At 26.0% G+C, this 15,142-nt stretch overlaps 2 protein-coding genes across 9 annotated transcripts in view; both read left to right on the top strand.

The window, feature by feature from the left end:
- Positions 1–15,142, top strand: part of LOC105228910 (longitudinals lacking protein, isoforms F/I/K/T) — a 126,647-nt gene that overhangs the window by 89,519 nt on the left and 21,986 nt on the right. The gene's annotated exons all lie outside the window — the stretch shown is intronic.
- On the top strand, positions 11,841–13,587 carry LOC105228906 (longitudinals lacking protein, isoforms A/B/D/L). Its single transcript, XM_011208912.4, has 2 exons — positions 11,841–12,318; positions 12,664–13,587. The coding sequence occupies exons 1-2, from the start codon at positions 12,315–12,317 to the stop codon at positions 13,290–13,292; spliced, it is 633 nt and encodes a 210-aa protein (XP_011207214.2). The 5' UTR covers positions 11,841–12,314; the 3' UTR covers positions 13,293–13,587.

Below are 15,142 nucleotides of genomic sequence, written 5' to 3'. Positions count from 1 at the left end.
CATATAAATCTGCCTACAGACACACACATAAAACGCATATAGCGCAGAGCACATTCCAACGCATAAGTATGAAATTGTTGAAATCGTTTTTATTTTAGCGAAGCACGCACGCCGTTACAGTGGTAAATACATACATATATAAATAGTGATCAATTAAGTTAAAAAAGTGTGATAGATTGAGGGTTAGGTTGCGTTAAAGATGTTGATGACAACACAAAGAAACACACACACACACATACACGAAACACTTTTACACTCACACACACACAAACACACAGAGAGACATGCATGCAGATATGTAGGAGTGCAATTTGATGAAGGGAGTTCTCCAAGCAAGCAACACACACATTAACTAATTAGCACGAATGTGATTTAATTCTTTTAAACATAAAGAAGTCTTATAATTTTCCAAATGATCTTGAGAACTTAGTCGTTTTTTTATTTACATTCATTTATTTTTACAATTTTAACTATAGCTTAAAAGTATACTTTTATACGAACATATAAATATATATATTATAAAACTAATATTCTCTACAACAGTATGTAGACATGCACACATACAAACATACATACTTATATAAGTAAAAAAAATGTATATTAAGTAAAGCCTGTATGTCTGTATGTATGATTAGAAGTGAGAGAATATTAAATAATTAATGTAAATGTAATTGTATATGTAGTTTTACAAAAACAAAAAAACAAAAAATAATATGCAAACAGTCAGCATATTTGAATACTTGTTGCATATACATAAAAATATTTTGGCTGTTACCGTTATGGCCGCCACATTACAGCACAACTAAGCATGTATGTAAGTGGCAGCCAAAATTTGAGGAGGAGGAGACACAAGAAGTGATATTTGAAGCACAAAGTGATATGGACAGTGGTATATGGAGTACATAAGTAGTTATGTAGAACGTATAAGTTGCGATGGTATTAGGGGACTTTGTTAAAATGGAGTAAAAAATAATGAAAATGTAAAAATAAAAATAAAAGTAAAAATAAAAGTGAAAAAAGCTTGGACTTGAGAGGAGCAATTGTATGTTGACAGGAGAGAAAAGCAAAAACTAAACAAGAGAGAGGAAAGAGGAAGCGGAAAGTAAGATAGAAAATTGAAACGGAAAGATGAAAACTAAAAATAAAAGCGACAAAAGCTTAGACTTGAGAGAAGCAATTGTATGTTAATACGGGAGAAGCAAAAATAAAACGAGAGAGAGGAAAGAAAGTAAGATAGAAAATTGAAACGAGAAGGTAAACAGAAAAGATAAACGGAAATAATTAAAATGAATAATAAAAATAATACATAAAAAGAAAACATAGAAATAATAATTAGAAAAAAAAACAATCAAGAAAGCAAGCAAGCAAGCGAAAAGAGAGTGCAGCGCGCGCAAAAGTGTGAAAAGAACGAAAGTGTAGCGAAAATCAGTAAACATACAAAAGTAATAGTAAATAATTAATAATGATCTCAGTTATTTAAAATTACGAAAAAGTAAAAGAAAACAAAAAGAAAATGTAAAAAAAAATTAAGAAAACTAAGACGCATTTCAAAACAAAAAAACGACGATAACGACATTCACATTGTTGCATATTTATATAAAAAAAATTTTGTACTAATATTTTGTGAAAAAAAAACACATTATGATAAATTAGTGAGCGTACATACATACATACACACACATGTATGTAGAACAAAAAAAGAACACACAACAAATAAGATTTCAAGCAAAATTTGACAATTTTACGTTTCCAAAGTAGTTAAAGTGATTTGCTGTCGTAAATTTCAACAACAGTTACAACGGTAATTTTTTTTAACAATTTTTACTTGTTTGTTTGCACAATCATACACACGTGATAGCCGTATATCGACGAGAGAGACTGCAACTTTTAACATTTTCGAGTTGTCCAACACAATGGAATGGTTTTTTGTGGTTAGAAATGCATAAACAGGCATGTAACGGTAAATGTATGTATGTATATAGTGGTAGATTTGTTAAAGTAATGATTTTTGCTATATAATATGCATATGCATACTTATATATAAGCTTTTTTTCATATATGTACCATGGCGCACGCTTGTTTTTGTAGTGCGTTCATTTGCTGTTGTTAGTGTAAAATATGCTGTGCAGCATAATAACAACACACTTCTGATGTTTTTCAAGCACGCAAAATTCATGTTTGAAAATCGCGCACCCTACAACAACCGAGAAAAATGCAACAAAATTTCATAAAGTTGTTACTATTATATACATATATACATGTATACACTTAAATTTCTGTTTAAGCTTAAGTTAAATTGACAAGTGTGTCAGCAAGCCGGCAAAACAGTTCTTCTTACCCCCGCCCCCCCTTTGTATGGTTTTGTAGCATAGGTTTCAATACATACATACATATATACATGTGTATGCGCGTATATGTAGTCAACTATGTGCAATAAGTTAGTTAAACGATTTTATTTATATAGGTGTATACATACAGATATGTATTTGCAATTATTAGTCATTTGTGTAAAAAAGAGTTTGGAATTATGGAGTACACGAAAATGCACAGTTAAAAATACAGTTAACTGAAGAGTTAAAATAATTGTGATCTGCGTTTGAAAAACGACTAAATAATTATTTAAAACAACAATTATATATATATATATATATATATAAATCTATGTTATGAGTATGTCTAAAACATAGAGCTCTAAACTTTAGTGATACACTTATGAAAAACAAAAACAAAAAGAAAAATGTGAGAATACAGTTCTTAGCTAACAATGTTTAACAATGAATTCGAAAAATTGATAAATCTTATGTGATATTTATTAGCGTAAAACACTCAATAAAATTGAGATGAGCTTGTCTGGCAACATCAACACGTCAATTGTGTAATGGTTTGACGGCATATAACGGTAGTGCTTGAAAAAGCATTAAATAACCGTTAGAGAGTCTTTCGAAGCTCCCCAAAATGCTGGGCATTTGCAATTGACTTTCAAAATTTATGTCTCAATTTCTAAATGTATGCAATGAAGAAGAAGTAGAATTAAATGAAATGAAGATAAGCAAAAACTAGTCATTAGTGCTGAGCGTTGAGTGAGGAGTTAGTGTCGCTTGAGAAGTAACGATTTGTGCATAGGTATTTTTCTGTAATAAATTTTAAAATTTTTTTTCTTAATTGTAAGTCATTAGTTACGTATAGCGGTACATTAGTTGCACTTGCATAAAATTCACTGTCATTCATTGGCAAATTCTTTCCAAGTGGAAAACAGATGCTCATGCCGGGTCCCATCAGCGCTTTGAGGATAAAATTTAATTTGCGCAAGTGGTTTATGTTTTATGCAACTGTATGGACCTTAGAAAAAAATTCAAGCTGGATCTCTAATGTGTAAATCTAAAAAAACTAGTTATTGTCATGTCGTTTGGTAGCATTCCTTAAAAGTATACGGTTTATATACATACATACATATATATTGTGATTCACTAAAGGCACAACAGGCACCGGAAATGGAAATAATAGTAAACATTGTGTATGTAAAAATTATTAGACAGCACAAAAATGTAGCAAATGGAAAATTGAAAAGTAACTTAGTAAATTATTTGTTAAATATTACGAAAATCCGCATATGTACATATATAAGTACATATATTGAGCTTAAAATGAAGAAAATGAGCAAAAAATTGAATTGCGTACTTAACACATACTACAAGTTGGCTGGCAATAAACAAGAAGTGTTTTGTTGTATCTTGCAGTTGTCGGTAGAATACATACATACATATATATAAACTTGTAAATGTTTACAGACATCAACAAAATATAGCATAAACCCTAAAAATATATTAGTATACAGTTTAGGGTTTTCAATTTTTTCAATATAAAATAATTTTAAAAATATATTAATGCACAAAACTTTTATAATTTTGAAAAATATGCGGTTTAAACATATTTAATTAATGTTTATTAAGATTTTTGAAAAGCGCAGCTGAGCGCATTCAAAATTTTGATCGAAATTTAACAAAATTATTTCAGAATGATAATCTTAAGTTTCAAAATATTGAAAAGTATACCTTTGATCACTAAAATATAATTTTCAAAATGCTAATTTTGAATTTCAAAATATTCTTTCCATCACTCTTTGTATTTTTTGAAGTTATAAAAAGATTAATAATGTAATAAACATTTAAATTTTTTTAAAATATATTTATCGATATCTTGCATATGTATATGCATATCTTATATTTTTTAAATAAAAAAATATTTCAAAATCATTCAGTTTTCAGTAAAATGGAATGAATACAGTTTTTTAAACTAAATGATTTTTCTTTTTTAATTAATTTTTTTTTTTTTTAACTAATCTTTTATTTTTAAGATTTATGTTGCTTTCAAAAAACCTAAAATTTAAGTTTCAAAATATTTTCTTATTCGCTTTGTGGTTTTTGAGATAAAAAAACATATTGTTAAAATATAATAAAGGAAAAAGTATTGAAAAGTAGATATCTTTTACATAATTATTAATAAATCATGATGCAGAAATCAATTCCTTGTTAAAAATTATAATTTGCCTTAAAAATCTTTACCACGAAGTTGTAAAATCCTATTGGAAATGTCGGAGACCATATAAAATATATACATATATAAATTATAAGTACGATGATGTGAGCGATTTAGCCATATCCGTCTGTCTGTTGGTCCATGCGTTTGTCCGTCTGTCTGTAAATACGCGTACTAATCCCTCAGCTTTTGAGATAACGAGCTGAAATTTTGCACACGTTCTTTTTGTACAAGAAGCTGCTCATTTGTCAGAACCGCTGATATCGGACCACTATATATATTCATATATGAACTGACGGATCGGAATCAAGTTCTTGTAAGGGAAAATCGGCACAAATTATTATTTAAGGCAATAGTACCGTCTCCGAAGAACGAAAAAATTGTATAGATCGGCTCAATAAAGTTTTTGTATGGAAAGTTATATTTTTGGAGGACGTTATAGCTATGGTGCAGCCAAATTTAATATTTTTTTTTTTTGTTTAACAAACGATTATTTGCATTATTTTTCCGCTCAACTAATTTACATATTTTATTTTTGCTGAAAAATTCTAAATGTCGGTTGCTCTTAAATTTGAAAAATTTTATTTTTAAAGTAAAAAAATTTTATTTTTACACTTAAAAAAAATTTAAAATTTAAAAGCAACGGATATTTATATTTTTCCATTTTCACTTCGCAAAAAAATTTTTAAAATTAAAAAACTAAATGTTTAAAATTAAAAAAATATATATGTATATTTTATTATTTTATAAAAATATATATATCGGTTGCAGTAAAGCTTAAAAACAAAAACAACATATGTAGTTTCTCTTAAAATTTGTTTTATTACTGTTCTATTTTTTTTTTTTTGTAAAATATATATATAAATATGCGTATATGATATGTATATCGATAAAATTAAACAAATAGTCAAAAAATAGTATAAATTTGCAAATGCAATGAACGAGTTGACACTGTCTGTCTGTATGTATGTATATTTTTGTTTAATAAAAATAAAATATATGTATATGTATATGTATGTATGTATGTAATTGTGCGTTATGCAATCGTATTGGTATGTGATATAAAAATAAAATATTAGTTAAACTTTTTTCACTTCAACATAAATATATAAAAGTCCATTTGAATGATAAACATTTATTGCGTTGACTGGCGACTGATGTACCCCTGTTTCCACTCGTCCTCTTTATTTTCATTAATGAGCTCACAAAGCAAAACGCAAACCTGCAACAACAAAAAGTCATGCGAAATTTAGCAGTATATACGAATTTGAGCACACACACACATAAATCTACGCGTATATGCTTAAGTTTATGCAAAAACAATTGTGATAATAAACGAATAACTAAATTTTGTAGCTTTCCTTCGGCCGTGGGGACTAATGAAATTTTAAAGTAGTAACAAAATTACCTGTTTGGAAAAAAAGTGCAAGAAAAAAGTATAAATTAAAAATTATTTAATTAAAAATAAAAAATTTAAACAGAAAAAAAAAATTATATGAGAAAAGTGCATATTTACTAAAATTTTACGAAAGTTACTTAACGCATAATCGAGAAAAAGTGAAAATGTGAAAAATTAGAAACAAAAAACCTATAATTTGGTCAGTATTTCAGATAAGATGTTATTTTGTAAATTTTTTTTTTGTAATTTTTTGTGTTATTTTTTGGTTTATTTTACGTAATTGTATGAGAACTGTTGTTAAAGGCAATTGAAGGTAGCACCTACATTTATATATATTAAAAAAATGTTATATCTTTAAAAAAATAATATTTAAAAAATTATATATTATAAAAAAATTATATATTTTAATAAAATTTGCTTGATCAATTATACACTTTTGTTATAATAAATAGTTTTGATAAATAACTAGTCAAATATATAAATAAATAATACATTGTTAGTAACAACTCATCTCATGCTGCATTTTCCACACCGCCCTCCACTTACCCTTCACTATATACTAAAATATATTGTATATTAATTATTAATTTTTTTATAATTATAATTAAAATTAAAATTTATTTTCCACACATTTAATTTAATGCTAAATAATTAACTTAAGTTCTTAAGCAAATGTTGCTCTTTAAGGTTGTGGTCTTTTCGTTTGTTTTAATTTAAATTTTTATTTTATTTTTTTAATTTTTACTATTAATAGTAATTGTTTTAAGCGTGTTTTACTTGCTTATTGTATAACAAAAAATATATACATACAATATATATATAATGTAAATAAATATTTAAGTTGTGTCCTTTACAGCGTTTCTTACCTTGCTGGTCTTTTGTCAGTCAAATAACTAATAGTTTTGTTGTAAACAATTTTTTTAATTAACTTTGTGCAATCTTTTTTTTTTTAAATAATAAATATATGTACATACATACAAGCATATAACAAGCATCACATAGCGCTGTTGAAAATTTTCTTTTATATATGTAAAATATATAATAATAAACTATTTATATACATAAGCTATAAGCCTATGTAAAACAAAAACAACAGAAATTGTAGTCAAAACCGTTATAACAGCATATTAATTAAGTGCAAACTGTGCAATAACGCGAATATCTATGTGATAATCTAAAACTATTTGTATTTTTTGCAAAACAACAAATACAATAAATACTAAAGTCCAAGTTATATAACATAACCACTATTGCTAGTAAGCGCATATATACTAAATACATACAAACATGTACGTAAGTTAGTCGAAACTTTTTAAATGATTTTCTTTTTTTTATAGCAAGTGTTGTTAAAGTTTATTATAGCAAAGCAAAAAAAAAAAATTCTAACAGCACAAATTTAACAAACTAATAGTAGAAAACGCATATGTACACCGTTATCTATGCATATGTACATGCTTTCGTATGCGAACACGCGCCAGCTAAATTCATTCAAGCAAAACTACTGAATTTTGACGATTTATTTCACCATAATAGTAGATAAATGCAAATATATTTTCAAATATACACACACACATTAAATATTATATATAGATAAAATAAAAATAAATTAAATAATTATAGCGAAAATTTAATTGGCAGACAAAATTTCGATGATTAGCAAAAATGAAATGAACAACACACAATTTGAGTGAAAAGCAAGTCAAAAAAAAAAAATAAAATAGAATAAACCGTAAATAAACAGTATATTATAGGAAAAAAGTAATGTTGTATTTTATATTTTATGCATAACACATTTACTGTATGTCGATATGCCAGCAGCGCTTGCACTTGCATAAACGCACATACATATGTATGTATATGCATACATATCGTCACCTAGAATGCAAAATAACGAAAGAAAAACGATATAATATAAACCACTAACATTGAAACGAAATTTGAGTTTTGGTTATAAAATGGTTATATGTTGGTTATATAGAAGTTATCATGTACTCATATTGAAACAAAATTAGAGTTTTGGTTGTAAAATGGTTATTTATTGGTTATAATATCTGACAACGATTTAGATTTTTTTGATGCTACGTTGTTTTGCATTTTAGGTGATGATATACATACATATGTATATATTTATATGCATGTATGTATTTCGCATGTGTGTGCGTGCGCCTGCGTTTACTTTAAAAGTTACAACTTTTTGTTTTGCAATAACATATTTAACCAAATGAGCTGTGAATATAACATAGTGAAATAAGCAAACGAATTAAACAAAAACAAAAAAATCCTAGCATTAAAAGAAAAATAATAACTTATGTGATTACACGTATGTGATTGTAATGGAAACTAGAAATTTCACATAAATTTAAATTTAAATAATTATAAAAAAATATGTATGTATTTGTAATTAGGGATGTACGAAAAATATATTAGCACATACATACACATATAAAAATATATGTATGTGTGAAGCGACACATATACATACATATATACACTAAATATCGGCTAATGCAATCGAATAGCGTATTTTTTTTTTTTACAAGTACTACATATGTAAATTTTGGTGATGCTTAAATACACTTACATATGTGCAGAATAATTGGCACAACTTTGTGTGTGTGTCTTCGTTAAGTAAAATTGTCAATATTTTGAAGCGCCGCCCAATTCAGCTACCAACAAGCAACATTTTCTAGCTACACGCAAACACACACTACATACCTAATTAAAAAAAGAAAATAAAACAGTAATAAATAGTTAAAGTAACAGTCGCTTATTTACATCTACTATATTTATATATGCATTTGTGTAATTGTTAGTTGGACACACAGCAACATTTATTAAGTTTGTTAAGTCTTTAATTGCATAATGTACGTATGTATGGCGCATAGTTTAATAAAAAGGAAATGAAATAAAAATTATAATAAAAGTGAAAAAACGAAAACTTTTTGCATAGTTGTAATGGCCCACCCTTGTGAAGAAATGCCTTTTGAAAACTGTGAAATTGCGATGTGCAAGAATTTACACACAAAAAAACAACAACAAAATTTAATAAAAAAAAACAATAACAACAAATGTTGCACATAAACGAATTGTTAACTGTCTTAAGTAGCTGTTGTTGTTAATTAAATGCATTATGCAAAGCCGAAAATTCAAACTAAATGAAGAAAAAATATAATAATTAACTGTCTATTTGGTGCAAAAACAGCAAACAACAAACAAATTTTACACTTGTATGAATTATTTAGATAAAACATAAATCTATGCAAAAACAGTAAACACAAAAACAACAAATAAACCGTTCCAAAGTTGCTTGCACTAAAGCAGTACCGATAATAAGTAATTTAAATAAAAAAGAAATTAAATAAAAATTACAAAAAATATTAATACAAAATTATTGAAAATGTGAAAATTTCGAAAAATACAAACGACAGCGTGTAAAACACAAAACTACACTGTAATACAAAATTATTAAAATATATAAAAATAAAATTTATATTCTATTGTTAGTAGCCGCTGAAACGAAAGTAACTATCTAAAGAGTATGCCTACTTAAAACAACAACAACAACAAAAAAACGAATAAATATAAAAAATGCAAAAATGTTTATTGAGTTTTATTTTGAACTAATTTTTAACAGAAAACAACAAAAGCAAACGAAAAATGGTTGGAAAGTAAGCACGCAATACATATACATACATATATAAGTACTTATATATTTTTGTATAAAACAAAAACATATGCATATATCTACAAAAACAACTAATGAATTTTGCTCTCTTTTGCAGCCAGCCTCTATACAAACACAAATTGCAATTTTTCGAAATTTTTTAAAACTTTAACTAATTGTTGTTTCTTTTCTTTTAGGTACTTGGCTCACAACTACGAAGCGTTCTCCATGCACAGCGGTGGCGTAGAGCACACAGCTTGCCTTACTATATATGCATATATCTACATATATATGTACATGTGTATGTAGCTTTGTATGTGCATAAATGAGTAAATGTGTGTATTGGCCGTTTGAAAAAAGCAAAAAGCAAACACAAAAGGCAAGCGAAGCAAGCAATTGTTGTTATTAACTAGTTTTGTTGCCTGAGAAAGCCTTTAGCATACTAATGAAATATACTATACATACATAGACTTACTTACTTACTTTACTTATGAATTGTTATAATTAATGCTAATAAATTATTGACTTGAAAGAACAAATTAACCAAATATCCATTTATATTCAAATGAACACCGTGGCAAAACGCAAAAAAAACCTTAGAAATATAATAATAAAAATAAACACACACACACACACAAATACAATCAGTGCATTATTTATTGCATATTTAATTAATGCTATTAACACATATGCAATGCAATGTTGTTGGCTGTTATTAAAATGCCAAGAATATAAAACACGCTTGAGTGCATTTCTTGCACATAAGTGTTGGTGTAGTTATGTATACCTGTATATATATGTACGTATGAATATTTGTTTTATAGTTTTAATTATTCTTAAAACTAGCAATTATTTGCATTAATTTTTAGTAAAAAAAAATATTTGAAATTTGTAGTTTTGTAATTATTAAACTAAATAAATGTTTTTTTATTTATAAATTTAAAATTAATAAGTAATTATAAAATTATTTTAAAATATTTTTTTTCTAAAAATTAATTCAAACTAAGCACTACATAAGAAAAATTCAATCATTTAAATTTTTATAATTAAAAAAATAATTCAAAATATTTAGAAAATATTAAACTAATTAAATGTGTTTTTGTTCAAATTTTTATTTATGAATTTAAAAGTAATTAGTAAATATGAACTTAATTTAAACATTTTCTTCTAAAAAATTAAAATAAAAAAAATTCAACAAAATATGCACTTTAGAAGAAAAATTCAATAATTTATATTTTTATAACTAAAAAAGGAAACATTTTTCTAAAATCGGTTTTTATGTTCATTAATTAATTTTAAAAACTTTTAACTTAAAATTAATTCAAAAAAGGAATTATTGGGCTAACTGATTGTTTTTTATTTAATTATAGTAAATTTTTAGTAAAATATATAAGTAAATAGGATATTTTTTTTTTAATTATTTTATTACAATTAATATTTTAATTTTTTTTACCAATTAATTATTTTATTAAAATAAATTTAAAATATTCACTACCTTAAAAAAAAAAGAATTTTAAAATTTTAATAATATTTAAACTAATGTTACATCAATTGATATAAATTAATGAAATAATTTTTAATTTACAAAAGTTAATTCAATTAATGGGTAAACAATTTAACTACTATAAAATACTGAATAAAAATTTGTTTTAATTTTTGTATATTAAAAGTTTTTGAACCTTAATTACAAATAGTAATAATTAATTTTAGCAAAAAAAGTATATCCATATTTTTTATTAACTTTTACTAAATGCCAAAAATTCACTGCCTTTCAGTAAGTTTATATTTAACAGTTTAATTTTGCATTAATTTAACATTAAATAAAATATTAACTGAAAACTTTTTTTTTTGTATTTAAAAATAGTAATAATTAATTTAGAAAAAAAATCATGTGCATATTTTTTATTAACTTTTAATTACCAAATGCCAGTAATTCCCCGCCTTTTGGTAATTTTATAACTAAAAATTTAATTTTTTACTAATATAACATTACTTCTAAAATTATCTGAATACATTTTTATTAACAATTTATACAAAATATACACTACCTGGAAATATAAATATTTTAAATTTTAATAATATTTAAAAATGTTTTGATACATAAAAATATAATTTTATATATAAAAATATAATTTTACATTTGTTAAAGTTTTAATTTAATTCCATACCCAAAAAAAAAAAATTAGTAAAAAAAAATAATTAATAATATTTAATACGTAATTAAATGTTTTTTATGTTATTAAAATTCCAAAAGAATATAAAACAACGCTTGAATACATTATGTATATTTTTTTAAGTGTTTTTGTAGCAAAGAAAATATAATTAAAGCGAAAAAGTTATTATTTCATTTTTATTTTAATTTATTTATTTTTATTTAAGTGCACGTGATTATTTGCAGACACAATTTTTACACGCTTAAGCATATATAGGCATCAAACATATAAACAAAGTACTCATCAACATCATCATTAGCTATTTAACTATTAAATACAACAAAAAATGGAACATTTTCAACAGCAAAATGGGTTTTTAATGCCTCATCAAGCATATATACAGACATATAAAGGTCATGCGTGTGACATAGATACATAAATCATATGTATATATATAGCACATTCATCACTTGCCCGTTACATAATCATCAACAGTACAAACGTTCATACATAATTGGTACATTTTTAAGCGTCAAATCAAGCGACATACATACATACAGTTATGGGTAATTAAATTGCATTCTAATGTTTAAGTTAATTTTTGTATTAAAAAATGTTCATTGTCTTACAACTTAACCTTACTTAAACACACAAATTTAATGAAACATAACCTCAAAACCTCCGTTACCATATACACACACCTTGAATCTCCCTAACCCTTAAGTGTTTGTTTTTTGTTGAAATTAATATTTTTGTTGTTGTACCATTTAGAAGTATTTTATTTACATTTTATTTAAATTACAGTTATGTTCTTTATTAAAAATATATTTTTTTTATTTCTTTTCCATTTGTTTTGTCTTATATTTTTTCTGTTGCCCGCCTTATACAAACATACGTCAACAACACGCCAGACATGTATCCCATACTCGGCAGTCTCCTGGGCGTTGATACGAGCGTGACCGCGTCTGGCGCCTCGTTGCCCGGCACCTCCGCCTCCCTCACAACACGCCGGCAGGAGCCGCCAGCGACTAATTTATACGGTTATTTGAATAATAATAGCAGAGGTGTGGCGTCGCAGCTGCAGCGTGAGAACTTCATGCAGTGCAAGCATTGCAACCGTTATTATAAGTCGCATCAGAAGCTGCAGGAGCATGTGCGCAAATATTGTCTGAAAAAGAAAAAGTACAAGTGCATTTCGTGTGAGTATCGATCGCGCCGCAAAGATCATGTGTTGCGTCATGCGAAGCGTAAGCATTGTGAGCTGTATGAGGCGTCACGTGACAACGAAGAGAGTCTTTATGAGATACGCACCGAAGAGGAAGGTGACGATCCAGCCCGCTATGAGGAGCATACGTTGGACTATGATGGTGTCTATGGTGAGGGCGACGGTGAGGTTGAGGGCATGCCGGTTAACGCCTTACTCGATGTGGAATATTTTGGCTTCGGCCTGGGCAGCAGAGACCTGACCATTACCGCTGTGCCCATTTTGCAGGAAAGTGATGACGATGACGACGATAACTATGATGATGAAGATGATTGAGCGTATAAGTGACGTTAAGAAGCAGGGAATATTAGTCAAATACATAATTTTTTTAAATATGTAGTGCAGTTTTAGGCGCTTACACTTATTTTGACGTGATTGTGAATTTGCAGTCTTTTAAGCTCTTGTTATTAATCTTATTAGTGTGCCACAAGTTCGTAAGTGCAAGTAATTCACGCGCATACCAAGTAAGTACAGTGAAAACTCGATATAATGAATACTTCGAAATAAAACTAACAATTTAACAAAAAATGCAACAATACATCGTCGCCATGGTTTCTACCCTTGTGATCATCTGAAAAAAACAATGCTGGATTTTGGTTTACTGCGAAGTTATCTCAAGAAGATGCAAAACTGAAAAATAAATTCATGAAATTGCGGGTACTCAAAGAAATGCCGATTTTTCATTAGTTTTTTGTCGAATTTTTTAAAAATATTACATATTTAATTCCTTAAAAGTCCTTTTAGAGAGATGTTTTCTAATATCTAATCTATCGAAGTATGAAACAATATATTTTTCTTTTTTTTTTTTTAATTTTATTTAAAGTAAACAAATAATTTTTTAATTTTTGAAATTCTCTATATATTCTGTTATATATAGAGCTAATAAAAATGATTGAATATAAAATATAGTTATTTATTTAAAAAAAGTAAACAAATAATTTTACATTTTTAAAATAAACTTTTCACTATATTTTAATTATTTTCAAAAATTATTAAAATTTAAAAGAAAAAGTAATAATTTAATAATTACCACTTATTTGGATTAATTTAGAAGAACATTTTTGATATTGAATAATTTAATAATTAATAAATAAATATAAATAATTAATAAATATAAAATTAATTAGAAATATTTTTCTAAAATCTAATAAAAAATATTTAATAATTTTTGCTTTAACTAAAAAATACAGAGTAAATTTTATAATATTTAATATTGCAAGAGATTTATTAAAATTAAAAATGTGAATATGAGTAATATTTAATATTGAATAATTAATAATTTATATATAAATATAAAATTAATTTGAAAATTATTCTTAATTAATTTTCGGTTATTTTTTATTTTATTTTTAGTAGCTATTATTATTATTAATATTTTAAAATTTAATGCTAAACTTCTGATGGAAAAAAATACGTTATTAGGAAAAATTTCGCAAAAAGGCTTTAAAGGGTTGTAGTTTTTGTTTTTATTGCAATATTATTTTGAATTAATTTTAATTTTTTACAATCGCTTTTTAATAACTTTTAAAAATTTAATATTAAAAAAAAGAAAACACACAATGTAGTGCTTTAAAAACATGTCTGAACATTTACAAGTTTTTTTCTAAAATTCTTATTAGTCAGAAGGCATATATTATCTTAAAAAATTAAAAACATTCCCAAAATAAGTTCCCCATATCGAGGTTTCACTGTAAATACTTGTTGCGACTGTAGAGTGGCAAGGCATTAAAAATAAATTTGGGTTAAGACTGCGCTCACCAATTACTAAACGTGCATTTAGTTTGGTAATTACTTTATAGTTATTCGAAAAGTCCAAAAACAACATTGTATGCATTTTCACGAACTGCGCTTCAAATTCTATTCACAGAAATTTTCAAATTTATTCTTAATTAAAAGTAATGCTTTGGCGCCGCTGATATGTTTATTTGACACTTTGAAGTTCGTGTATAACCTGAAATTTCATATAAAATTTTTACAACCTCTAAACATTTTGTGGTACTTTAAGAACTCAAAAATTGAGATTGAGAACACTAAAAACAACTGCAAATTTTTAAAAAAATTTTAAACTTTTTATTTGCGCATATTTGTACAATATTGAAGCAAAGCGTATGGAAGCGAATACGAAG

This window comes from Bactrocera dorsalis, chromosome 3, assembly GCF_023373825.1.
Source record: "Bactrocera dorsalis isolate Fly_Bdor chromosome 3, ASM2337382v1, whole genome shotgun sequence".
Taxonomy (NCBI): Eukaryota; Metazoa; Arthropoda; class Insecta; order Diptera; family Tephritidae; genus Bactrocera; species Bactrocera dorsalis.
The sequence above is the reverse complement of the archived record's forward strand: the minus strand, read 5'-3'. Positions and strand labels throughout refer to the sequence as shown.